This window comes from Corella eumyota, chromosome 5 (assembly GCF_963082875.1).
Source record: "Corella eumyota chromosome 5, kaCorEumy4.1, whole genome shotgun sequence".
NCBI lineage: Eukaryota > Metazoa > Chordata > Ascidiacea > Phlebobranchia > Corellidae > Corella > Corella eumyota.
The window spans coordinates 14,897,818-14,924,463 of record NC_137494.1 but is presented as its reverse complement, the minus strand read 5'-3'; the positions used below and the strand labels follow the sequence as shown (position 1 = coordinate 14,924,463).

At 32.0% G+C, this 26,646-nt stretch overlaps 1 protein-coding gene across 1 annotated transcript in view; it reads right to left on the bottom strand.

Moving 5' to 3' along the window:
- Positions 1-113: 113 nt before the first annotated feature.
- Positions 114-26,646, bottom strand: part of LOC145751855 (dynein heavy chain domain-containing protein 1-like) — a 56,640-nt gene continuing 30,107 nt past the window's right edge. The window contains exons 55-100 of the mRNA XM_082567977.1: positions 26,331-26,554; positions 25,987-26,166; positions 25,495-25,596; positions 25,024-25,137; positions 24,702-24,816; positions 24,137-24,298; positions 23,490-23,635; positions 23,044-23,127; positions 22,660-22,777; positions 22,075-22,242; positions 21,559-21,657; positions 20,859-20,978; positions 20,308-20,387; positions 19,753-19,918; positions 19,087-19,324; positions 18,595-18,716; positions 17,980-18,192; positions 17,392-17,488; positions 16,774-16,919; positions 16,380-16,493; positions 16,093-16,210; positions 15,492-15,744; positions 14,875-15,059; positions 14,311-14,404; positions 13,846-14,018; positions 13,283-13,397; positions 12,596-12,787; positions 12,055-12,240; positions 11,145-11,388; positions 10,539-10,693; positions 9,912-10,139; positions 9,021-9,485; positions 8,513-8,644; positions 7,940-8,140; positions 7,346-7,525; positions 6,818-7,037; positions 6,240-6,434; positions 5,851-5,920; positions 4,977-5,744; positions 4,630-4,756; positions 3,911-4,120; positions 3,437-3,592; positions 2,858-3,067; positions 2,134-2,298; positions 1,440-1,633; positions 114-1,079 (exon numbers count right to left, since the gene is read on the bottom strand). Coding sequence (XP_082424103.1) covers positions 869-1,079; positions 1,440-1,633; positions 2,134-2,298; positions 2,858-3,067; positions 3,437-3,592; positions 3,911-4,120; positions 4,630-4,756; positions 4,977-5,744; positions 5,851-5,920; positions 6,240-6,434; positions 6,818-7,037; positions 7,346-7,525; positions 7,940-8,140; positions 8,513-8,644; positions 9,021-9,485; positions 9,912-10,139; positions 10,539-10,693; positions 11,145-11,388; positions 12,055-12,240; positions 12,596-12,787; positions 13,283-13,397; positions 13,846-14,018; positions 14,311-14,404; positions 14,875-15,059; positions 15,492-15,744; positions 16,093-16,210; positions 16,380-16,493; positions 16,774-16,919; positions 17,392-17,488; positions 17,980-18,192; positions 18,595-18,716; positions 19,087-19,324; positions 19,753-19,918; positions 20,308-20,387; positions 20,859-20,978; positions 21,559-21,657; positions 22,075-22,242; positions 22,660-22,777; positions 23,044-23,127; positions 23,490-23,635; positions 24,137-24,298; positions 24,702-24,816; positions 25,024-25,137; positions 25,495-25,596; positions 25,987-26,166; positions 26,331-26,554 — 8,255 coding nt within the window. The 3' untranslated portion in view covers positions 114-868. The remainder of the gene's footprint in view (positions 1,080-1,439; positions 1,634-2,133; positions 2,299-2,857; positions 3,068-3,436; positions 3,593-3,910; positions 4,121-4,629; positions 4,757-4,976; positions 5,745-5,850; positions 5,921-6,239; positions 6,435-6,817; positions 7,038-7,345; positions 7,526-7,939; positions 8,141-8,512; positions 8,645-9,020; positions 9,486-9,911; positions 10,140-10,538; positions 10,694-11,144; positions 11,389-12,054; positions 12,241-12,595; positions 12,788-13,282; positions 13,398-13,845; positions 14,019-14,310; positions 14,405-14,874; positions 15,060-15,491; positions 15,745-16,092; positions 16,211-16,379; positions 16,494-16,773; positions 16,920-17,391; positions 17,489-17,979; positions 18,193-18,594; positions 18,717-19,086; positions 19,325-19,752; positions 19,919-20,307; positions 20,388-20,858; positions 20,979-21,558; positions 21,658-22,074; positions 22,243-22,659; positions 22,778-23,043; positions 23,128-23,489; positions 23,636-24,136; positions 24,299-24,701; positions 24,817-25,023; positions 25,138-25,494; positions 25,597-25,986; positions 26,167-26,330; positions 26,555-26,646) is intronic.

Genomic DNA, 26,646 nt, shown 5'->3' with positions numbered 1-26,646 from the left:
TTTATTCAATTTAACCTGTACCAAGATAAAGATAAATTTTATAAAGTTTTATATATAATAAAAAAACTAAGATTTCTACAACTTCATAAAAACAAATGTTAATATCACACGAACATATAACAATAGCCATTCCCATGGTAGTGGGTTACAACAGTTAAATATTGTGCAGACTGTTTAATATTATTTATCAAAAAATATGTCAAGTTAATTAAATTTAGCCATTTTTTTATAGTTTAAGCTTACATATAATACAATAGGCCTAAGCGTAAATAATAAATTTTTTCTACCTTTTTAGCAAATCTAATACAAAGCATCAAATGCTCTTAAAGAAATCCATTATTATTTACTTAAACTTGTACTTAATAACAAGCAAGCTAGATTACGCAAACAAAAAACTATATTAGACCCAGAATATTGTTGTGATACTTAAGACTACTATTACAACTAATTTGATATTATAAGAACATTTCTACATTAAAATATATATACTGTTTTCTTTTACGCTTAATTTCTATCTGTATCTTAAAAGCCAAGAAAACTTTACATACCTATAGTGTTAGCCTAGCATAAACAGCCAAGTTAAAAACGCTTACAAAACGTTTGCCTAAATTGGTTACACAAAAACAAAAGAGTGTAGGTCTTAAAGCAGGATACGTCGACTTACGTTTAACATAGGCTTAAATATACTTGCCCGTAGAGCTATTTCTAGAACTCTCTACAATATAGTTTAAAGCCCTACTTTATTTAAAAAACTCTATAAATATCAACAACACAAAAAGGTATAAAATAACACAGCAATTTAAATAAAGGTATAATGAACTTAACGTAAAATCTCTAGGTAACATCTATTTAAACACTTTAAAAATAGTTAGGTATTTTCAATAGAGCAAGATATGGAAACGCCTTTGGTTACCCAGTTGGCACAGTTACGGTCACTGGCTAGTTGAACAGTAGTAATTACTTCATTGGCACAATGCATGGGTGGGGTAACATCTTCGTTCAACCAAACCGGGCAATCGTAGGTCGAATATTCGGAATTTTGGGTTTCGGTGATATCGCTTTTTTGGGCAAGCGAAGACCTTTTACAATTTAAAAAATGGCTTAACTAAATTTTATCATTTTAAAAACACCTTTTTGTAGCATAGCTGCTATATAGGGGAATAATAGTTCGAACACTTTCTACACTACATAAGGTCGTGGATCCGATCCTCACTGCTCTCATGCTATAGCGCCCTTGAGTAAGGCGCTAAGTCAGCACTTAATCAGCAGCTCAATTTTTTATATAGATTCCAAACTGCCACTAGCAACTCGATACTGGGTCGGGGTAAGTAATGTTTCTCCATGTTTAAGTCGCGCAGTCGACCTTTCCACATCGAAGATAAAGATATATACAAAAAAAATAATTTAATGTTTTATGTATTTTGGCTATAGTACACTACCTTAAATATTGAGGCTTCTTCTGAGCTGTTAACTTAAGTACCGGCATCTTACAACTTCTCTCACGTCTTGTGTCTTGAATCAAACCAAGTTTTTCATCGAACGTAGCTCTGTGTAGATGCAAACCTTCTAAATAAATTACCTCAAACGTTGTTTCAGGCTTGGAACTTGGAATAGTCGCTTGTTTGGTAAGAAACTGTAAATTAAAATGTTAAGTTTAAGCGAGTCCTTTAAAAAATATTAATTTTTCTTTGTTGTGACAATTTAAAAATTTATTAGCTAAAAGTTGACACCAAAAACTTACTAATAATTCGTCATTGCAAATCACATACAGAAAAAATTGCTAAACAAGTTTGATAATATCTATTAATAGAATTTTAACAATTACAAAACGACTTAATAAAGTACATGCAAACATTTTTTTTTAATTCTCTATATAGAAAGGTCAATTTTACGACCTAAACATAGAGTAACATTTGTTTTTTGACCCAGCCTCGAGTTGCCTTGAAATTTATACGGTTCATAGCACCTTAGTTAAGAAAGCTACAGTATTTAAGCAGTGAGGATTAAAACAACGACCTCACGTGGTGTGGCAAGTGTTCTTACCACTACACCAAGCTGCAATGCTACTATTATTAAAATTACAAAATTAATACCTTAAACTTTTAACAAAAAATTTATTAAATTCAAGCATACCTGCTTAACAAAATAATATTTATGAGCATCATGGAACTTGGATCTAGCCACAGCAAAGATAATGCTTTGTAGGAACAAGTCAGGTCGGGTGAACACAGCTAAGTTGTAAGCAAATAACTTTAAAGTAGAAAATGTTTCGACACTGCTTGATGTAAGGTGACTATTCTGTAAAGTCAAGTTGATTTTGTTGTATTATATCTTATGTAGTAGTATAAATGCAGGATTTTAAACGATAAAGACGATAGTGGTAGTATGGTAGTTTAACAGGCTACAATATAAAAGCAATAAAAATCTAACCCAATACATTTTTTAGCCCATTTTTTTTCTAAATATAAAGTAACTTTGTTACCCCGATCCAGTCCCGAGTTGCTGGTGGTAGTTTGGAATATTATAGATTATAATTGCCCGATAATTATGCTGCTGATTAAGTGTTGGCTCAGCAAGAGTTTATACCGTTTATGACCCCTTACTTAAGGGCACTGAGGACCAAACCAGGACCTCATGTGGTATTGCAAGTGTTCTTACCACTACACCACGCTGCTGGTTATAATCAAACTCATAACTATAAGGCTTACCCCCACTTAACATTTCCACAAAATATCAAGGCCTACTTAATAAAAATCTATGATAACACTAAGATGCTAAAACAAGGCAGCAGTAGTAATCGAACCCGAGATATCAGGTCATCTAAAATAAAGATTAATCCGTTTACTTTAACACTTACCTGTGGTGATAACGCTGCCTCTACTGAACTGAAACAAGCAACATGCATGTACATTTCAAGCATGACAACTCTCTGGTCAAGTCTTTGGATAAATGTTGACAAGGTCTGGGTGATATGAAATCGAAAGAATGAATGATGATATTTGATCCAATGTTTAGGAATCTCGTTTTTTAACACAGATATTAGAAGTTTTTGCATAGGCTCAGTTGCCTGTAAAAAAATTAATTATTTTAGAATATTAACAAGTTGTTTAAATTAAAACTTACTGTCAGTCTTTTGAGTGGTGGTCATAATACTTGGCTTTCTTACATAAGGTCCTTGGTTAAATTCCCACTGTTCTCATGCTGTAGTGTCTATTTGTAAGCCACTATAAATGATATGAACTCCTGCTGAACCAGCACTTTATCAGCAGCATAATTATCTATAATATCCCAAACTAAAAAGTAACTCAAGACTGGGTCGGGGTAACTGATGTTACTTTATGTTTAGGTGTAATTTACCTTCCCACATCGAGGAAAAGTAAATACATAAAATACAGATACATTTTATTCCTAAAAATTAAACTTATCACAAACAAACCTCAGTTTTTCCCTTTAAAACTAACAGTGCAGCAGACAAATCGGTTTGGGCAATATGAATAACGGTTTCCAATCTTTCAACCTCTGCTGCATAAAACTCTCTCATACAAGGAGATATAATAGAGTTGTTAACTTTTGGTTTGGCTGTCTCGTTTAACTACAAATATAAATTAGAAATGTTTGAACATTTTGTGATTTACTTACCAAAAGTATAGTAATTTTTAATAACCTAATCCATTTTGAGTTGCCTTTGCCAGTTTGGTATATTAAAGACCCTTTATTATTGGTTTGTCTTATATTTATAAGTCAGTACAGACATTAATATAAGCTACAGCACGAAAGCAAAAAATATTACACTTTATATCTTGTGTAGTTAATTGTGCTATTCAGCTCTTAGTATTATTAAATTTCTTAAGCGAATAAAAATGTCTCAGTTTTCATCATTTTATTACACTTAACTAACTTTTATGTTTACCTGAGCAAGTAAGTTCTCCAAATTTCGCTTTGAGTACATCTCGTTGCTGGATACAACCAGTTTGTTATCAGTTAAAGCTTCCATATTTCCCTTCTCAATAGATTGAATCAAGGAAATGTATTCAAGATTTTGTAGAAGTTGAAGGCTCTCTGATTTAGTAATTTCAACATCTGCTGAATTTTGAAGCCCTAACTTTCGTAAGTCTGGTTTCTATAAAATATCATAAAGTAAAATTAGACTTTTTTTTAAATAGAGCCACCATAGGTAATCTACGAAACACCCCTAACAAAAATTAAACCCAATGTTTGTTCGCTAAAACAAACAGTACTTTAACAATCTAAATGCAGCCAAACTTAGAATTTGCTACAACATTACAACTGGCAGCGTGGTGTAGTAGCAAGAACACTTGCTACACCACAAATGAGGTCGTGGGTTCAATCCCCACTGATCTCATGCTGTAGCGTCCTTGAGTAAAGCGCTATAAAGGGTACGAACTCCTGGTGAACCAGCACTTAATCAGCAGCATAATTATCGGGCAATTATAATCTAGAGTATCCCAAACTGGCATAGGCAACTCAAGACTGGGTCAGGGTAACTGATGTTACTCTATGTTTGAGTCGCGCATTCAACTTTCCCACATTGAGGATTAAAATATAGAGGATAAAAATAAAACTGTCAGTAATATATCTTTAGTTTTAACAAATATTAAATATACGAACCTGTAGCAAGGCTTCAAATCCTTCTTTAATTAAGGATAAAACATCCAACATTAGGCTTTTGTTTTCAATCTCATTAGGAGATGTTAACATACATTGTCTTACTATTTCACCAGCTCTTGCAAAGTCCCTAAAAATATTTGTGAGTTTTAAATTTTAAAACAAAAATTTATTTTAAAAGCTAAATATCAAAAGTTTACTAAAAACCTGATTGAGTTATGAAATATAGTAATAAGAGCTCTTTATCAATGTTATACTTATAGATAAAATGCTTTAAAGATACATTATTACACTTGATGTACTTTTAGCATAATAACTGCTTGAAACAAGCTAATTGCTAATCTACTTACATATTCTCTGGGATGTGGTTTAGCATTATTGCATGGCAAAGTTTCTGCGCAATTTCACAGGTTTCAGATTGAACAATCACCTTCCAAGCACCATTTAAATCAGAATCATTCCATACACACTGCCTAGCGAAAGCTGATGACTTAAAAAACAAACGCTCTAACAGTATAGCTTGTAACAAGGACAATTGTAGACATAACTTCTTTTTTAAAATGGTAAGATCTGAGTTAAGAGGCTTGGTTGAGTTGCCCAAATCTGGTAAGCATAACTCTTTCGGTGGCAAATCAGTTTTCAGGACACCAGTTGTTATTGTCTTGTGCATTTTCTCGGCCAAATCACGATGGTAGAATGGTATCTCCATAGCAACAAACTTACTATGTTGCATCACCATCCCAGGAAGAATTTGGTCCAGGTTTGATGTCTTGCGTGCAACCACGAACAGCCTAAAATTGGCATGACACAGCAGGTTTTTAAACCTTATTTGTGTCTCAGAACTTCCAGTTTCATTACTAGAGACTGTAGGGACTGTACTTTGGGTATGCTGCTCAGTTGTAGTTGATATTGATCTAATTACAATCTCATGTTTATCTAGAGCTAAGTTAGAGCCATCTTCACCAAGAGTGTGGTTGCTGTTGACAAGTATTGTTAGAAGATGTAAGAATTTCTCAGGCCATTTAACAGTAAGATGACAGTTGTTTAAAAGTAGCCACCTTCCATTTACCATGCATTCTTCAAGCACATCTCCTATCTTGGAATCAAATATGGCAGATCTAATTTACAAAAAAAATTTTAACAAATAGAAATAAGACTTAACCTAAATAGCCTAACTTAGATATTCTAATGTAAACATTAAAAATGGTAATTTTTTCTACTTACTTTTCTACATATTCAATTCCTTCAATTTGGGATTTTTCTTGGACATGAAGCGCAGGTTGAAAAAATGAATCTAAATTTTTAAATACAACAAAGTTAAATTTAATGTATTCTCACAATTATATGTGAAGTCTATATATAACTGGTAGCATGGTGTAGTAGTAAGAACACTTGCTACATCACATGAGGTTGTGGGTTCAATCCCCACTGATCTCATGCTGTAGCACCCTTGAGTAAGGTGCTATAAACAGTATAAACTTCTGCTAAGCTGGCACTTAATTAGCAGTATATATTTATCGGGCAATTACAATCTATAATATCCTAAACTGCCTTATTCAACTTGAAACTGGGTCGGAGTAACTGTTGTTACTCTATGTTTAGGTTAATTTTACCTTTTTCGTTGGAAGAAACAAAGAATACACAAGGCCTCTTGTATGACAAATCTTCTAGAATATTTTCAATGTCGAATATATGTGAGACAGAAGCTGTACTACCCAGTGCAGCATTGTTTAAATCAACCACAACGTGGCTGAACACATCAGGGCACACTGTTCTCCATAGCAAAGCTTTTTGGCCGGTTGTAAGACCTAAAAACAATTTGAACAAATTTATTTTTTTAAATTAAATATCGTCGATGTGGAAAGGTCGACTTAACAACTTAAATATAGAGTAGTATGTTCCTTTGACCCAGTCTCGAGTTGATTTTAATAGTTTGGGATACTATATAGATTATAATTGACTGATATATAATTAAGCTGCTGATTAAGTGTTGGCTCAGCAGGAGTTTATATTGTTTATAGAACCTTACTTAAGGGCACTTCAGCATGAGAGCGGTGAGGATTAAACCCAGGACTTTATGTAGTAAAGATATCACTACCCTAATAGAGTTTACTCCAGAAATTATAAAAATGACTTTTTGACAACAAGATTTAGAGCCATTTATAAACGTTAAACTTAAATAATCACTTACTATGTAATCTGTTGTAAGGTACTTTCCCCAACAGAACAGGTGTTGAAGACAAATATTCCTTCCATCTTAAAGGCTTGGTTGAAATAGATCGACAAACACCTGAAAACACTGGTTTAGTGAGCTCAAGATTAATCAGGTCATTCCAGCTCGACTTTTCCATCCATAAAGGTTTAACTAAGGAATCAAAATCATCATGGCTATTCTGGGCTAAAATGCTGTCCTAAAAAAATATTAATTTTGGTGTAAAAAAAACTGAAAAATCTACTTATTTTGTAATTTAAACTGAAGTGTTTTATATAAGACTTGTTTTAACCAAGCTTATAAGTTTTATATAATAGAGTTTAGTAGTTGTTATATACACAGATGTATGTGCAATTAAACGGCCCACGAAATAACAAATTTATTTGTGGTGGGCTTTGTGGTATATTAGTTAAGAGTTGCGACCATATTATAACAATTTAAATTCTGACCTAAGGGCGGGCCATCGACTAGTATTTATTTTATAAATAATTTAAACTTAAGACTTACCTGGATTAGATTTGAGTTTGTAAGCCTGCCTACTTCATTTTCAGTGATTTGCCGTTTTTCCACAAGATGGTGTAGTGAGATGAGAGTTTTGAACACTAGGGCGTCGCTGTCGAGCATATTTTCATCAACGCATTTCAAAATTTCTTCCGTCAACTTCTGGTTAAGTTCAATAACTCTAGACTAAAATAGAAAAAAAATAACACATTAAACCTGTTACTTGTAACTTTGGATGTGTTGGTATATTTTATTGTTTATTTATTTAACCATAAAGTGGAAAGGTCGATCTTGCGACTTAAACATAGAGTAACAACAGTTACCCCCACCCAGTTTTAAATTACCTTTGACAGTTTGGGATATTATTGATTATAATTGCCCGATAATTATGCTGCTGATTAAGTGTTGGCTCAGCAGGGTACAGTTGTACAGTTCATAACGCCTACTCAAGGATGCTACACCATGAGGGCAGTAGGAATTAAACCCACAACCTCATGTAGGGCAGCAAGTCTTCTGGCTACTGACTACTACACCACGCTGCCATCAAAAAAAAAATTTAATTTACTTGACTTAACAAAAGTTTAAAGTAAAACTCATTACCTTTAACACAACATTAGTTGGATTCCCAGTGCTTCCACTGCTGCTTTTACCACGCACACAACTTTTTAAACATTTGGTGTAAAGTTCAATGAACTGGGTAGCTGTAATCTTATAGATTGAAGGTTGTAGTTTTGAAACATGGACAAGATAGGAATAAAGGACTTTTCCATATTCACCTACATCAGATAGGTGCAGCTTTTTCTAGAAAAAAAAAATTATTCAAATTTTAAAATAAAATATTTTTATGATTTTAACACAAGATTGTTACAAAATTATAGTTAATTCTAATTTTTTCTTATTAGATATTTATTTATCTTTATTGTGGAAGGTTGACTTCACAACCTAAACATTGAGTAACATCAGTTACCCCAACCCAGTCTCGAGTTGCCTGTGGCAGTTTGGTTTATTATAGATGTTAAGTGCCAGGTAATTGAGTTGCTGATTAAGTGTTGGCTCAGCAGGAGTTTTTACCATTTGTTGCACCATTTTTAAAAGTGCAAAAGCATGAGAGCAGTTGGGATCCAAAATTTAGTGTTATTTTATAAAACTTGTTTAAATAAATAATCGATTTACATTCATGAGGTTGACTTCCATAGCTTTTGTCTCCACCAAACTGGCAGCTGAAACCAAAGTGTCTCTTTTACAAGTTTGAATGGCAAGTGGTAAGGATGTATCACCTAACATTGCCCCTTCTATATTGGCAACCTGCAAATCAAAAGTTTATTATCCTGTTCCATATTATAACATAAGGCTTTGTTGACCTTGCCATATTATACTATACAATCTTTGTGTAAATATTTATACTTAATGCATGTTTTAATGATTTTGTCAATTTTTTTCTCCTACATTTATACATGTATTGTATATCTTTTACTACTTTAATTAATACATAATAAAACCAGAATAAAAAAATGATCAAAGCTTAAACTCGAAACCAGCTTTAATGCAAACCAGTTGTAACTTATTATGTGCCAGCATTCATAATCAAACACAGATATTTGCAATCAAGTTTAAAGCAGCTTCATTAATTTGCTGATCATATTTAGCAAGAAATATTTTTAAATCTTAAATAACCACATACCCTTAATATGAAATTATCATGCAATTCCTCCATATACTCTTCAAGATGAAATATATCTGCCTCCATCAACCTACTCTGTGCTTCAAACTCAGATCTCTCCTGACCAAGTACGACGCTTTCTAACTTCTCTTGTAGAGCATCAAGACTTAGTGACAAATTCGTTACTGCATAATTTTGCCAAGGAAGACTACAAACACCTGGGCTTTCATTACACATACTGGTAATAGACATACTTATGCTTAAATACAAGCAAAAGTTAGGGTGTAGATACTGCTCATAATGAAAAGCGGAGCTCCTAAAAGCCTGTGCAATTACAGGTAGTTGGTTTTGTTCAACCTGTTTAATTAAGATTCTAGCCCCATTGGTAGCTGCTAGGTTGATTAGTTCAGGCATTGCAGGGTCTGTTGCTTTACAAACCCAAAGCTCGGTCAATGGAAAGGGTAGATCTTCTATTTTAAGCTGAATCTATAAAAAAAAATTAACTATAAATAGGTCTTCAAATTTTTTTTCTTATTTATGTAATATTTAATTGTTTTTAGCAAATTTTTGTTAACAAAATTTACTCTTAGATTTTTTTTGTATATATTTATCTTTAATGTGGTGAGTGCGTAACCTAAACATAGAGTAACATCAGTTACTTCGACCCAGTCTTGAGTTTCCTTTGACAGTTTGGAAAATTATAGAGATTATAATTGCCCAATAATTAAGCTGCTTACTAAGTGCTGGCTAAGCAGGAGTTTATACTGTTCATAGCACCTTACTTAAGGCTGCTACAACATAAAACCAGTAGGAATTAAACCCAGGACTTCATGTATTGAAGGAAGTGATCTGACCACTACACATTGCTTTAATATTATTTAATTATAATAAAAGAATTAAAAATTTTTATACCTCTTGCTCATTTTCTTCTGCTTCCTCTTCTTTATTTTCCTCCTCATTCTCACTTTTCTCCTCCTCCTCTTCACTCACTTTCTCACTCTTCATTTCACTTGAAGTAACACTCACATTACTCCCCTCATCCGCAAACCTTACTCGACCTTGTTTTGAACTTTGACCTGAGGGTTCACTCGATATTTTTTCAGAGCGAGTTGTCTGAGTCGCCGTCACTGATATTGTAACCTAAAAAAGTAAAACAAATACGTGTTTAGTTTAAATATATTCATTGTTCGATAGTCCCACCTATGGTAAGCATTTTAATTGTTGTAATATGGTCGCAATGCGCCCTTGGGTAAAGCTATATAAGGCTGAACTCCTGCTGAGCCATTACTTAATTAGGAGCTTAATTATCAGGTGATTATAATCTATAATATCATAACCTGGTAAAGTCAACTTGAGACTGGGTCGAGGTAACAATGTTACCCTGTGTTTAGGTCGTGGAGGCGACCTTCCCACATAAATTAAAGTAAAAAAAATACAAATTGAAATGAAATACTGTTACAAACTCACAACTGCAATAGAATAGAAATTAGAATCCAATCTAAGACCCCAAATTAAAAAATATTAAAAATTTAAATATACCTCTGTTTCTGTGAAACTCTCTGTTGTCTCAGTCATTGTTTGATCCGACATTAATGAAGATGTCCCTCCTAGATCTTCCTCAATCCCTAAACTTGAGTTATCTCGACTTGATGACATCATAGATAAGCGAGAGAAACCAGCTGGAGCGGGGGTTACTACAAAAAAGAATTTAAACAAAAGTTTTAATACAAAATTATTATGTGTCCTGAAAAAAGATATATTCACTCATTGTATTACTTTAGTGTTTAAAGTCTTTATTTTTCTTAATTGGCTTATTTTAGATTTAATTTAATCTCTTAAAGAAAGATGTAACAAACACTAATATAAAATATTCCTCTAAATATAATTTATAATTTAGGGTGTTAACAAATTTCTAGCAAAACTGCCAGCATGGTGTAGTGGTCAAAACACTTGATTTCACTGCATGAGGTCCTGGGTTTAATTACAACTGCTCTAATGCTGTAGAGTTTTAACAGAAATGTAACTTAACGTTTAGGTCATAAAGCTGAATTTTTCACATCAAGGATAAACAAATACAAATATTGAAAAAGAGATTTGGTAGCCTCATCAAGCAACACTAGCTTTATTCTTTAAAACAAAACTTACTGGACAGAATTTTGTCACTTTCCATGTCTGATTTAACCCTAGAATGAATGGCAGAAATCCATGTTTCAGCCTGACCATCTGGGTCAAACAACAAAGACCATGAAACGCTCTGAAACAAGCTTTGTGCATAGATCCTGAGTGCATCACATCGCATCAAAGAGTCTCTAGGTATTCCTAATCTGTGCCAGGCTCGTTGTTCGCTTGATGTGGATAAAATGTCAATCAATGAAAAGTTTTCTCGAAGCTGAAAAACAACAGCAAAGTTAAGACCAATAAAATAAAGAACTTATTAAAAATTCTTAAAAACAGTCATTTGGTGATTAATATTACTAGATAAATATTGAGATGAAATATAATTAGAAGACCAATATAAAGAATAAAAAAACTTTTCTGTTTTTGGATATTATATTGCTTACAGAGCCTTACACAAAAATGCTATGACATGAAAGCAGTGAGAATCGAACTATAGACCTTACTTAGTGTGTAAAAATTCTGGACCAAAGTAATAAACTTACTTTATGCCTGAAGCTTTTTACACAAGAAATAATTTAACTCAGTAATTGTTAAAAAGTTTTTACACATATATCATTTTTTTGTGTATATATCTTTATCCTCGATGTGGGAAAGTCGAATACGTGACTTAAACATAGAGTAACATCAGTTACCCCGACCCAGTCTCGAGTTACCTTTAACAGTTTGGAACAATATAGATTATAATTGCCTGATAGTTATACGGCTGATTAAGTGCTGGCTCAGCAGGAGTTCATACCGTTTATAGCGCCTTACTCAAGAGCGCTACAGCACGAGATCAGTGGGGATTGAACCCACGACCTCATGTGTGTTGTAGCAAGTGTTCTTACCACTACACCACGCTGCCGGTCCATCTAATATTCAATAAACAAAAACCTACTTTTAACAACCCTTTATTTAACAGTCCATCACTTGTAGTTGTAGTTGTGTTGGTATCTTCATCAATCCAACTCAGATCACTTTCCATTGTAGTTGCTGAACTTGGTACTCTTACATTGTCTTTACTCTCAGTTTTGTCGTTTTCGTTGGTGAACAAAAATGACCCAGTTTCGATATCAATATAACCCTGCACGGAAATTTAATTTAATAAAAAAGATAACTTTTTTGTTGGAAGTAACAATTTAACATTGAAAAACCCTGTTGGAATATTTTAAATATGTTAAGGTCAAATATATAAATTCTGTAAGAAGAAACCTAAATTTTACCAGTTATAAACTAAAAAGGAAAAATTTAAGAAACTACAAACAAAAATTAAGAGAAAAAGTTAGATAAAATATAAGAAGTTACGTTAGCTAAAAACTAATGGGGTCAAGATAGATAAAACTCTATAAATCTTACAATAATTTTAACTTTTTAAATTTTAAATAATAAAAACTTATATCATATTCTATTAAACCAAACACAAAACAAAGTAAACTTACATTCTTGCAAGCAGTAATCCAATATTCCAACGAGCTATTTCGTTGATCCTTCTTTAAAGTACCATGATAAGCAACACAAGCTGCAGCTATTGTACTGTCCCCTATTGAGGTATCTATTCTGCTTAAAGATTGGTCTTTTTCCTCGCGCCATTGTATAACATATTCTTTCATTTGTTCCATCAAACGCTCAGCCTAGAAGTTTATTGTTTGTTAATGTTTATGTGGTTTTTAATATAATTTAGAGATGATTACTTGTTGTATATAAGACTTAGGTTATTTAACCAAAGCCCTGCCAGAATAAAAATATGCTAATGACACTAATTTTAACGGCAGTGTGAGGTAGTGGACAAAACACTTGGTTTTACTACATAAAGTCAAGGGTTCGTTCCTACAGCTTCCATGCTTGAGGGCCCTAAGTAAGGGACTATAAATGGTGTTCTGTTGAACCATCAATTAATTAGTAGCTTGATTAGCAGACAATTATATTTAATAATATCCCAAACTGCCGAAGTTAACTTGAAACTGGGTCAGGGTATCAAATGTTACTTTATGTTTAGGTTGTGAAGTTAGCCTTCCTACAACAAGAATATAAATATATAAAAAAAAGCGTAATAAAAATTGCCATAACCACTGTAATAGATTATCAGCACGATTAAATCATAAAAACAGCATCTTGCAATAACTTACCTTGGCAATTTTCGATTCTAAATGTTTAAGTTCCTTTTCAAATTTCTTTACACCTAAGCTTGCCTTTTTGTGGGTTTGAATTTTAGAATCTAACTCCTTCTTAATTTGAAAACATCTATAAAAAGTAAAACAAATCATTTAAAGATATTTAAACTATAAAAGGTAACAAAAAGTCATTTAAAAAACTTGACTTTAAAATACGTAAAAATAAATACTTAGTCAATGTAAATCTGAGTTATTTTTTTTATTTATTTATCCTTGATGTAGGAAAGTCAACTTTACGACCTAAACATAAAGTAACATTTGTTACTCCGACCCAGTCTTAAATTGCCTTTGGTAATTTGGGATGCTATAGATTACAATTAACCGATAATTAAGATTTTGTTTAAGAGTTGGCTCATCAGTAGTTTATATCATTTATAGTGCCTCCGTCAAGGGACCTACAACATAAAAGCAGTGGGGATCGAACCCAGAACCTTATGTTGTAAAGCCAAGTGTTCTGACCACTACACACATTGCCTTTATAAGAAATGTAACTTTTCATAATTTTTAAAGCTGTTTACCTTACTCTCTTAGTACCCAATGTAACTTGTGCTTTGTACAACTTATTTTCAACTTTTTTCTGCATCTCAATTTTAGGTTGAAGTTGTCTTAAAGCTTTGGCATACATGTAAATGGCATGAACCCATTTGCAGATCGTCAGAGCAGCCTTGCTACCTTTGCCAACATAATCAGGCTAATACAAAAAAAAACAATGTTTAAATTTAAACTTTAAAAAAATGGTTGTAACTTGCCAAAAAAGCAGTTAATTAGATTAAATTACTTTGAAACTTTGACATAACAATTAAGTTTTAATAGTAATATTTTTAAAGAGACGATTTTGAATTGCATAATTTTATTTACATTTGAACAAAATTAATTTGAATTTAAAACTTTGTTATCTGCTGTTACTAAGAAAATACGCAAACCAGTTACTTGTATTCATAAAAATTAATATATAAGCATATTGATACAACAATTCTACTTACCATAAATTCAGGTTTTCTTACAAATTCTCCAATCTTGTAGTAGATATTCTCAGGAATATTATCCTTGTCATAAAACTCAAGATTCTGGAAAAATCTGAACAAAAATAAAAAAATAATTAGAATATACCGGCAGTGTGGTGTAAATGTCAGAATACTTGGTTAACTACATGAGGTCCTGGGTTCTATTCCAACAACTCTAAGGCTGTAGAGTCTTTAGGTAAGCGCTATAAACGATATGAACTTCTGCTAAGCCAATACTTAATCAGCAGCTAAATTACCGGGCAATTATAATCAATAATATCCCAAACTGCTAGAGTTAAACTAAGCTTTGTTCGAAGTAACTGATGTTACTCTATGTTAAAGTCGTAAAGTCGACCTTTTCACATTGAGGATAAAAATATTGAAAAAACAATTAATTAAACACATCTTTTTATATTTTTTTTGTGATTTTTAAACGTTTTTAAACAGCAATGACTTATCCACTGATATATTTCATTTAACATTAACAACACTTAGATTTATTTTACTTATTAACACCAATTAAATTTCAATCAATAAACTTACTTTTCTTGCATGATTAAAACTTTTCCATTCTCCCAGTCTGCAGGTTGAACTTTAAACATATGACATAGACAAGTCACAACCAACACCACACTCGATGGAGGTTTCTTATATCTCTTGATCTCACCTAAGGTGTGCTCATCTAAACACTGGATGGCTACAAATGCTTTTTGGTACATTGGGTTGGCCTAGAATATAAATATATTGCACTTGTTTTCATTAGATTTAAAATCATTAAAAATATTAGTCAATAGCATCCTCTACAAAAGACATTTAAATTGTCAGACTAAACTGATATTTTGTAAGCCTACAAATTGGACACATGTATATAATATATATATATTGTCCACAAAGCTCTATTATACATAACCTACAAAATCCTGCTAAGCCAACTTTTTATCAGCAGCTTGATTATTAGACAATTATAATCTATAATATTCCAAACTGCTAATGGAAACTCAAGACTGGTTCAGAGTAACTTTGGCCAACTTTTCTACATTCAGAATAAATATATATATATATATATATAACTCTTAAAGAAACAACTTGGAGATACCAATTAGTACAGTTAGGTAGAAAAAACTAAAACAAAAGGAGAAATATTTAAAAACAACTTAAACCTGATCAAAAGCAACTTTTGATTGCTCCCTCAGTACTTCTAACTCTCTCTCCAGAATCAGAATATTTTCCTCTTCAATAGAGCATCTTTGTTTCGCTTCTCCATACTCTTCCCTCTCTTCCTCCACGTGCTTCTTCCAGGAGCGCTCTGTGGATCTTGCGGAGGCTAGTTTTGGGAGAAGAAGTTGGAGGTTGCGATGGTATCCATGAAGACTTTCCTCCGCATCTTGGATCTTAAGAAGAGCTTTCTCATAACTAAAAAATATAAACAAATTATTTTGAAAATGAAAAACTCAAGGAACCAGCAGCTTAAAAACACTTGGCTTCACTACATGGAGTCATAGATTCGATCCCCAGTGCTCTCATGCTGTAGGGCCATTAAGTAAGGTGCTATAAACGATATAACCTCCTGCTAAGTATCCCAAACTTACAAAGTCAACTCGAGACTGGGTCGGTGTATCTGATGTTATTCTATGTTTAAATCGTGAAGTTATCCTTTTTATATCAAATAATAAAGAAAAAAAATCTATTATAAAAATCTATAATTCTGTTTTAAAATTAATTATGAGATTGGTAAAAGTGTCACAACAGTTTGCTATCTACCGTTTAATATGCCTTGTTTCTTTAACTTTAATCATCTTAGAGATTCCAACAAAAAGTTGAATCATTTGCTTTAAGGTATGAGAAGTAACGATTATATCTGCGTTGTGACCAGTACAACCTATTCAAAAACAATAAAATGGTAACCCTTGTTTATATTTTTTTAAACATAACCTACTTATAAATTACATGTAAATTTATATATACTCTCTGCAAATGTCATAACAGTAAAAAACCGAGCATTTTCTAGCAAAAATAAACTTTTAAAAAGTTGATTTCATTTAAATTACCTTTAATTCGAGCTAAAGCATCTAAATGTATTAAAGCCATCATCTGGCTAACATTATAAAGTTGTTGGCCTTCTGATATCGATGCATTCCAAGGCATAGATACTGGTCTTCTTTCTATTGGAAAAAAGATCCAAATGTATGTTACAAAATACCATATAATAAAATAAACATAGGCGTGGTAAGATAACATAAAAAATTAAATTAAATTTTACATAATTAAGTTAGAAACTAACAAAATTGTCTTTAAATACTAATTGCTAATTAATAAACTAATTAATAAAAGTAACATTACTAGGTCAACTACACTTTAATTGGCAATGGCATTTTGAATTAACCAAATTTTGAAAAATTTCTCTGTAGTACATAATCATCAACAAAATTTGACAAAGCTAACCATTTTCATTTTTCATATCATCATCTTCATCAAAATTTTTCTCAGTATATTTCTTCAGGTGATGGTGAGCAAGTTTCTGGTATGAAGAATGATCCCATGAATTGTAAAGATCAATGCAGGAAAATCTTATCAGCAAGTCAGGACATCTGTAAAAGTTACAATTATACAATATATTAAAAATTGCCTGAGTTTTACTTAGAATTATACAATCCAGCAGCATGGTGTAGTTGTCAGAACACTTTGTCTCCATACATCCTCACTGTTTTACTATACAGTACAAACGCTGAGCCAAAACTTAATCAGCTGATAAATTTCAGACATTTATAATTATTTTATCACAAACTGTCGAAATCACTTTGAAATTGGGTCAGGGATGTTTTGTTTAAGCATACCTTTTTACATCAAAATTTAATAATATATAAAAAAGTCTTTAAATTAGGTAAAATACATCAAATTAAAACTATTATAATATTTTTCAAAAACAGGAAAAAAATATAAACTAAATTTAAATATATATTAAAAAATTAAGTTTAAAAACAATAAAAACTAAACAAAATTTAAGTTAATTCCCATATATACAAACTTTAAAATTATATGTTGATTAAACATTCTACAAACCTTCTTAGTAAGTTGTAAAACTGCTCGAGTTCTTTCTTGTGGTGAAAAAATAAATTGTTGCATTCCTCTTTACTAGATGAAGAAACATCATAAAAACCTAAAAGATATAAAGGTTTTTATAAACTTTCATATTTCATGTTCAGTAAAGTCAATTTTTTAAAAATTTAATTTTGTTTAACTAATTTCAAATTAGTGCAACCGGCAGCAAGATGTAGTGGTCACAACACTTGACTTCACTACGTAGGGTCTTTGGTTCAATCTAAACTGCTTTCATGCTGTAGCACCTTTGAGTAAGGCGCTATAAACGGTATGAACTCCTGCTGAGCCAGCACTTAATCAGCAGCATAATTACCGGGCAATTATATTCTATAATATCCCAAACTGCCACAGACAACTCGAGACTGGGTTGGAGTAACTAATATTACTCAATGTTTAGGTTGTGAAGTCAACCTTTCTACATCAAGGATAAAAATATATATAAAAAACATTTATTGTACACTTTATTTATACGTTATTTTCTTTTTATTAATCTTAATTAAAAGGCATTTATAAATTATGTTTATTAAATAATTTTATTAACAACTATACCTTCAAACTCTGGATATGAAGCCAACACTATCACATGTAGATTGGTTACAATTCTTGCAAAATATTGATCCAAGTATAAATCCAATTTCTCCAATGCTGTCATCTTGTTTCCACCAATACTCGTGTCTGAGTTGCTTGTTTTAGCATTTGATGCACCCATGTCTGCAGCAATTGATGCTAATTCTCTTTGGGAGTACAAGGCAGGGCATTGACCTAAAAGATACCAGCAATTAAATAGTTTTAACCAGTTCTTTTTTTTGGAATTTATTTTAGTCGTAACTAGTTGATAGCCCTAAAATTGGAATTTTAATTGTTGTAATATGGTTGCAACTCTTAACTAATATTTGCCTGTGATAATTTAGCCATGTACCACAAATGGCATTTTTTATTTTGTAAACCTACAAATTAAACATATATGTACAACATATATGCTTGACTTTTTAGCCAATTACAAAGTAGTTATCATTAGTTTCACCTTACTCAAATTTGAAGCCCCAGCTAAATACTCTTAGCACCTTACTCAAGAATGTAACAATATAGTAGCAGTAGAAATTAACCTCAGAACCTTAAATTCATACTTTGAAATCTTAAATTATTTAAATACTCATAACTTACCATCTCTTATAAGAGCACATATATCATCCAAGCATTCGGAATTAGTGGCTGATGGACCATCAATAGTTAAGACAACAAGTTTGTTCTTGATTCCTGCTGAGTGGCTTGCTCTTCTAACCAGCCTAATAAATATAATCACAAGTTAATATCATACATATAAAAGATATTTAATTTTTTTGTATTTATTTATTCTCGATGTGGAAAGGTTGACTTCATTGCTTAAAACAAAAAGTAACATCAGTTACCCTGACCCAGTCTCTAGTTGACTTTGACAGTTTAGGATAATATAATTTTAATTTCCCAATAGTTGGTAATTAAGTGCTGGCTCAGCAGAAGTTCATGCCATGTATAGCATCTTACTTAAAAGCACTTTAGCATAGGAGCAGTGGAGATCGAACCCAGGACCTAATGTTGCGTACCAAGTGTCCTAAGAACCCCACCACACTGCCATGTTTATATTACAGAAAATAGAAATATAAAAACTCCACTTACTTTCTTAAGGAATCTCTCAAATTATCTGGCACAATATTAGGTTCCATAGAATACAAAGTTGCCCCGCTAAGATAGGAAATAAGTTTGATTAAAGCGTGACGACCAGTGAGCCGTGATGACGAAAGCAGCAGAGCATGACCATTCTTTTTAATCGATAAAATCCTTGAAAGTCTAGCGGCGTGGCGAACTGCTTGGCCGAAGAAAACGAGGTCCATACAATCTATCTCATGTTTTTGTTCTAATAAAAGTGAAAAATATAAACTTTTTATAAATAGGTCAAAAATTAAATTTAAACAATATATTATAAAAAAATATAGTTTGCCAATTAAATGACTATGTACTAAAAAACTAATTTACGCCCTTAGGAAAGGCGCTTGCTTATGCAGTATGAACTCCTGCTAAACCAGCACTTAATCAGTAGCTTAATTATCGGGCAATTATTATTTAAAATATTCCAAACTGCTAAAGGCAACTCGAGACTGGATCATGTTAACTGATATTACTCTATAGTAAGACTATTAAGTTGACCTTCTATATTAAAGATAATTAAAAAAAATAAATAAAGTAAGGTTATATAAATTTATCCCAAACCTAGCTATAAATTTACTTAAAGTTTATAATTATCAAAGTAAATAAAAAGTTTTAAATTATTTTACTTTGACTTACTTTCATTATAGCCTTCTAAGCAAATCTGCAAGGCTTTAGAAAGTTGGGCTTCAGTGCTTTCAGCATAAGTTTCAATGGTTTCAGTTGTTTTGGCTTGCTTTAAAGCAACATCAAGAATGCCACGACTAAATAACATTGATGTAGAGTCTTCACCAAGGCTCAAAACCTAAAAAAATTTTGTGATATATTATTGCTATTTTGTCCATTCTTAAGTTAATATATTTATGTTATAGTATAGCTTAAAACCAAACATTATCCTTAATGTGGTAAGGTCAACCTCGCCCAAACATGGGCTAGCATTATTACCCCAACTTAGTCATAAGTTGCCTTTGACAGTTTTGAATATCATTAGGCATATTGCAAGATAGTTAACTTGCTTATTAGTTATGAGCTTGTCAGGAGAACATTACCAAAAAGCGCTGAGATATGTAAGTAGTGGGAATCAAATAACCTTATGCCGTAAAGCCATATGTTCAAACCAGTACATTTTTAACATTTGCAAAGTCAACTTTCTTTAATTTAAAGAAATGTAAAATAAAAGTGTTTTAAACTAACCTGGTCAATAGGAATAAGAGGTCCAGTAGTATTTGCTGTAACATCTACATCATCAATCAAACCAGGCATAAAAGTAACACCTGTAACATACATAACACTTGTAATAACTAGTTTTGCAAGTAGATGAAGCTATTGTGAATTAGGATATTATGTTTGTTGGGTATACCAACAATTATACTAAATTGTATATGTACTGTTACTTGTAATGTAAACTTAACAGCCAATTGTTTTTAGTTGAATGTAGGTTTTTATATTTAAAGGATAGAAAAATAAAAAAAAACATGAAAAGTTAAGTAAATTAAAATAAGTTATTGTCCTATATGTAAAAAGGTCGACTTCATGACCTAAACATAGAGTAACACTTGTTACCCTGACCCAGTCTCGAGTTGACTTTGGCAGTTTGGGATATTATTGATTATAACTGCTTGATAATTATAATCTGCTGATTAAGCATTGGCTTAGCAAGAGTCCCTGCCATCCGTAATGCTTTACTCAAGAGCTTTACAGCCATGAGAGCAAATATGTTAATAAATTAGATCAATTTTACAAACCTAATTTAGCACCACTTGGCCTAGTTTTCATTTGATGAGATGAGTTATCGTCCATTTTATTCGTTTCATCTTCGCTTACAGTGAACCCAGATGATGGATAGATCACAGTTTGGTCAACATCTGAAACATTAAAAAACGGTCAAAAATAAATAACACAATTTTGCTTTGGAATTTAAAAACAGTTGATTGTGGGTTTAAACAACCTTTGGGTAAAAAAGATTGTAAATTACTGTATTAAGATTAAGAATTCGACCGGCAGTGTGGTGTAGTGGTAAAAACACTTGTTACACCACACATTAGGTCGTGGGTCTAATCCCCACTGCTCTCATGCTGAAGAGCCTTTGAGTAAGGCGCTATAAACCGTATGAACTCCTGTAGAGCCAGCACTTAATCAGTAGCTCAATTATCGGCAATTATAATCTATAATATTCCAAACTGCCACAGGCAACTCGAGACTGGATTGGAGTAACTGATGTTACTCTATGTTTAAGTCGCGCATTCGACCTTCCCACATCGAGGATAAAGATATATACAAAAAAAAAATAATTAAGTTTACAAACTTTTAATATCATGAACATGTTTTTAACTACACTTTAACTTATTGCATTTTTTAATTACACAATTATATTGTTTAACAAGTTTAAATTCTTACCTAAAATAGTCTGTAACAAAATTTTAATAAAATATCTAAAATACAAACTTGAGAATTCTACAGTTGGTTTCCTTTCTTGCAAAGATTTTTCCGAAGTTGATTTACTTGATTGTGATTCACTTGCTGAACCACTTCTGCTGCCAAATACTACACAAAAAGTATACATTAAAATAGTAGTTTTTATTGTCATTAAAGATTATAAAAAGATATATTAACTTGCTGACAAAAGTAACTGGCAGCTTGTTGTAAAACACTTAGGTTTACTACATGGGGTCCTGGGTTGGATCCCCACTGCCCTCATGCAGTAGCATCATTATAAAAGGTGCTATAAAAGTAAACTTCTGCCGTGCCAGCACTTAATCAGCAGATTAATTATCAAGCATTGTAATCAATAATATCCCAAACTGCCAAAGTCGACTTGAGACTGGGTCGAAGTAACTGATGTTACTCTATGTTTAGGTCGTAAATTCGACTTTTCCACATCGAAGATAAATAAATAAATACAAAAAGATAAAATAAAAAAATAAAATTTTAAACCAGTAAATTGAAAAAACAATGTTTAACCTGAATCCATTTCGGTTGTGTAACCAGTCACGCCTGACTGAGTGTCATCATCTTGCACAGCAGTTGTAGCTCTTGTTGTTGTTCCATCCTCATTTTGTGTCGTGGCTTCACTGGTCACATCTTGGTCAGTATCGTTGTTGTGAGATGTGGAAGACTCATACACCAGATCTGAATGTTTAATTTAAAATCTATTGATTTAAAGTTGGGAAAAGTGAAGGCAACTAAAAACTAAAACAAGCAAAACAAACTAATATTTTTTATAGTTATTTATCCTTGATGTAGAAAGTTACTACAACCCAGTCTTAAGTTGCCTTTGGCAGTTCAGAATATTATATAAATTATAATTGCCTGGTAATTAAGCTTCTGATATAGTGCTAGCTCAGCAGGAGGTTATAATGTTTATAGCACCTTACCAAGGGCGCTACAGCATGATAGCGATGGAAATTGAATCCACAACCTCTTGTAGTAAAGCCAAGTGTTTCGACCACTACACCTCGCTGCTGACTTAATATAATGCCGGACAAATTTCCAGAAAATTTTTTTCAAGTATAAATCCAACTAAAAATATTAATTTAAAACTTCTACCTTTCATAGTAACTGATGAAGCTCCAGTTTCTATCTGAGACCTGAAAGGCGAAGTATCTGAAGTTTGATTTAATGAAATTGTCATCGATTCACCACTAATACTCATTCCCTCTTGCTTCTGCAGAAAAATTATAAAATTAAGTATTTGTATAATAAAATTACGAAATAGTAACAACAAAAATAACAAGTAATTTTTAATTAACTAAATAAGTAACCAAAATCTAAAAAAGTTTTAAGAAATTTTTGAAACAACTATAACAAATTTTAAAAAATTCTAAAGTTTGACTTAAAGTAAACCAATGATATTTATGATTTACTTTAATTGATTTTTGTTAATCATTTTTACTGAAGACCGGCATATAATTAAGTAACATTAATTCTTACTTGTATTTCTAGTAATTCAGTATTTGCATGAGATTCAAAACTACTCTCCGTGCCGTCAGTGTCACTAACTCCATTGATTCGAATCTATTTTAATAAAAACATTTATATTTGAAAATTTGTAAATACTACAAGCAAGATTGATAATGTAAACTTACAGTTCCCCAATGTAAAATTATATTTAAATGTAATTTAAGTTGATGAATTTCACTATAGCATTGACACAGAAAAAAACAACGGTTACCCTGACTCAGTCTCAAGTTGCCTTTGACAGTTTTTAATATTATAAATTAAAAATGCCTGATATTCAAGCCGCTGGTTTAGTGTAAGTTCATACCGTTTATAGCGCTTTACTCAAGAGCACTACAACATGAAAACAGTTTATCAAACTATTTATATAACAAAATTAACCCCATTAAAAAACTATAACAAAAATAACATATTAATACCTGTTCATTATTATTATTTTCCAAGCTTGGAGTTGAAGTTATAGAAGTAGATGTAGACCCTGGTATGGGAGTAACTCCTGATGGAATTGGAGTTTTAATTATTCTTACTTTCTCAATAGTTGGTGACATTGTTTTAGTTTCTTTGCCTGTTACAAGAAGTTGTATTACCAACTTAAAAAAATATATAAGCCTATATGAAATAATATTTGAACAACTTAAACATCTACAGGGCGCTACAGCATTAGTTCAGTGGGGATTGAACCCACAGCCTGATGTATTGCAGCAAGTAGTGTAGACCAGCAGCGTGTTGTAGTGGTAAGAACAATTGCTACAACACACATGAGGTCGTAGGTTTAATCCCCACTGCTCTCATGCTGTAGCGTCCTTAAGTAAGGCGCTTTAAACGGTATGAACTCCTTCTGAGCCAGCACCGTAGCTTAATTATCGAACAATTATAATCTATAATATCCCAACTGCCACAGGCAACTCGAGACTGGGTCGGAGTAACTGATGTTACTTTATGTTTAAGTCGCGCATTTAACTTTCCCACTCGAGGATAAAGATATATACAAAAAAAAAGTGTTTTCACCACCACCCCATGCTATTAATGCCTAGTAGTTTACCCACTACACCACTCATATACATACTTGAGCAAAATTGTTTCTTGAGAGTATCATGAAGTGATTTAGAGAACCAATGTTTATCATGTTCATCATTGAGTCTGTCATAAAACACTCTTGTGCATTCATGTAACCATAACCTTACAACAGTTCTCATCATGGGTGGAATGCCTCCTGTTGCAAGGTCACCTATATATTAAGAATTGTTAAACAAATAAATATGACATGTTTTTAAAACAAAGTGATTCTATTTTTAACAAATTTTTGACTATTTAACAAATTAGGAAAGAGATTTTTTTAAATATTAAATTCATTGTAACACTTTATTAATAAATCCATATATAATAAAGCTTAATGGACAATATATATAAACTGCCTTTTTGTAGTGCATGGGTAAATTACTACAGGCAAATATACAGGCTATTTACTAGTACTAATTTTGTAATTATTTTATCTTAATCAAACATGTAAATAAAAATTTAAAGAGTAAAAATTAGAGAACAAACACACAAGTTATTAAGTTTAGATCCAGTTTATTTATAATCCATCTTTAACTTACGGGATTTTAACCAAATCATAAATTTAAACTTACCCCATCCCCGATTAGTTCTAAACCTCCCCACATGACGACCACCCCCAGGTCTTTTAAGTTGTTGTCGGGCGGGTTTAGGTCGACCCCTTGTGCGGGGAGCCATTAAAAACAAACCCTGAAAGATATAAACTGTTTAGTTGGGGTTTAAAAAAGCATTTCAATTAAACGACTAAAAAAATGGGTTTGTAATTTAATATTTGTCCGTGAATTGCTTTTATTTAACCAAATAGTAATGGTTTATATTTAACCAAATAGTCATGGTTTTTATTCAGAGTAATAAAAATTAAACACAAAACTCAACAATAAAACCAGTTTTTCTTACCTGCATAATCTTGTTGATATCATGTACAGAGAAAATACAGTGAGCCTGTAGTGGTGTTGGTTTTATATAACTTGAGACTGCCATGTACATATCATAAGATCCTGATATGATTGCCTAAATCAAGGATAAAAAAACGTAAAGTACTGATACCAGAAATTTAATTTTTTTGTAAGCTGTTTTTTTTTGCAAGTAACGGTACTTATACTTGCATTAAATTAAATACCCAGTAGATACACATATAAAACTAGTAAATGAAGCTCCATTTAGATTTTTTGCTCAGTAATAAAAGTAACAGAAATATATGCAATACATACTATATTAATGCAATGGAAAAATGACAAAATTAATTTAATGATTTAAAACATGCCATAAATATTGATGTTTACATAAAGATTTTAAGTATGTTATGGCATGACAACAGCTATATAATGATTGAAGGTTAAAAAATTAGAAGTTAATAAAAGTCTTTACCTGAGACAGGTCATAATGTCTAACAAGTGAATAAGCAGGGAATTCTTCAAGCCAGGACTGAACTGAATCGTGATAAATGCTCAAAATTGTTTCTTTAGTTGGCTAACATACAAAAAAATCAAATTTTAAATTTAAATACCAAATATTAAAAAGATAAAATTTTACAAAATTAAACAAACATAGGTATCAAATTTAGAGCACCTTAAAAATATTGCAATAACTAAATAATCACTACACGAGGTCCTGGGTTCAATCCCCATTGCTTCTATGTATAGTACCCTTAAGTAAAGCACTATAAACAGTGTTCCTGCTGAGCCAACATTTATTCAGCAGCATAATTACTGGGCAATTATAACCAATAATATTCCAAATCGCCACAGTCAACTTAATATGGGGTCGAGGTAACTGATGTTACTCTATGTTTAGGTCATGAAGTCGACCTTCCCACATCAAGGGTATATAAATATAAACAAAAATGTTTAGACAAAATACCTTTAAAAAGTGGATCACTGTAAAGTTCCTGGTAAGTCTTGGAGATAGAGTGAACCTACAATAACCCAGTCCAGACCCTGGTGAACCTGGTGTGGTAGCTGTTGCTATAAAAGCTATGTCAGGTTGTAGGGACTTAAACAATAAGCGATCTTGTTCATAGACTCCATTCAAGCAAATTATCTGAAAAACATTCAATTTTTAGAAATTCTAAGTTTATATTTGATTTAAAATAGAATTCAAATTCAAAAAATAATGATACTTTAAAATATCTGCCCACCCTATGGTCAAGATTTTATTTGTTGTCATATGGTCACAACTATCAACTAAAAAATATCAAAATTTACCTGTCTTAATAACTCTAGGCAAGGTTGAACTTTGGATGAATTTACAGTTTGTTGATTAACTCCTGCCATGGATAAATCATCAAGAAAGAAGTTAGAAGGATGTCTATCCGTTACTCTTGATGATATGATAGCATTTGGGTGAGCCATTAAACCAAGGTTGTGCTGTCTCATAAACAGCAAGGCTTTGGATTCGATTAAACGTTGGAAATGTGCAGCAGAAAGACCTGAAATTGGTTTTAAAAAAAGAGTTAAGTTTGCATTAATATTAATATTTTAACTTACATATCCTCGATATTGAAAGGTTGACTTAACAACC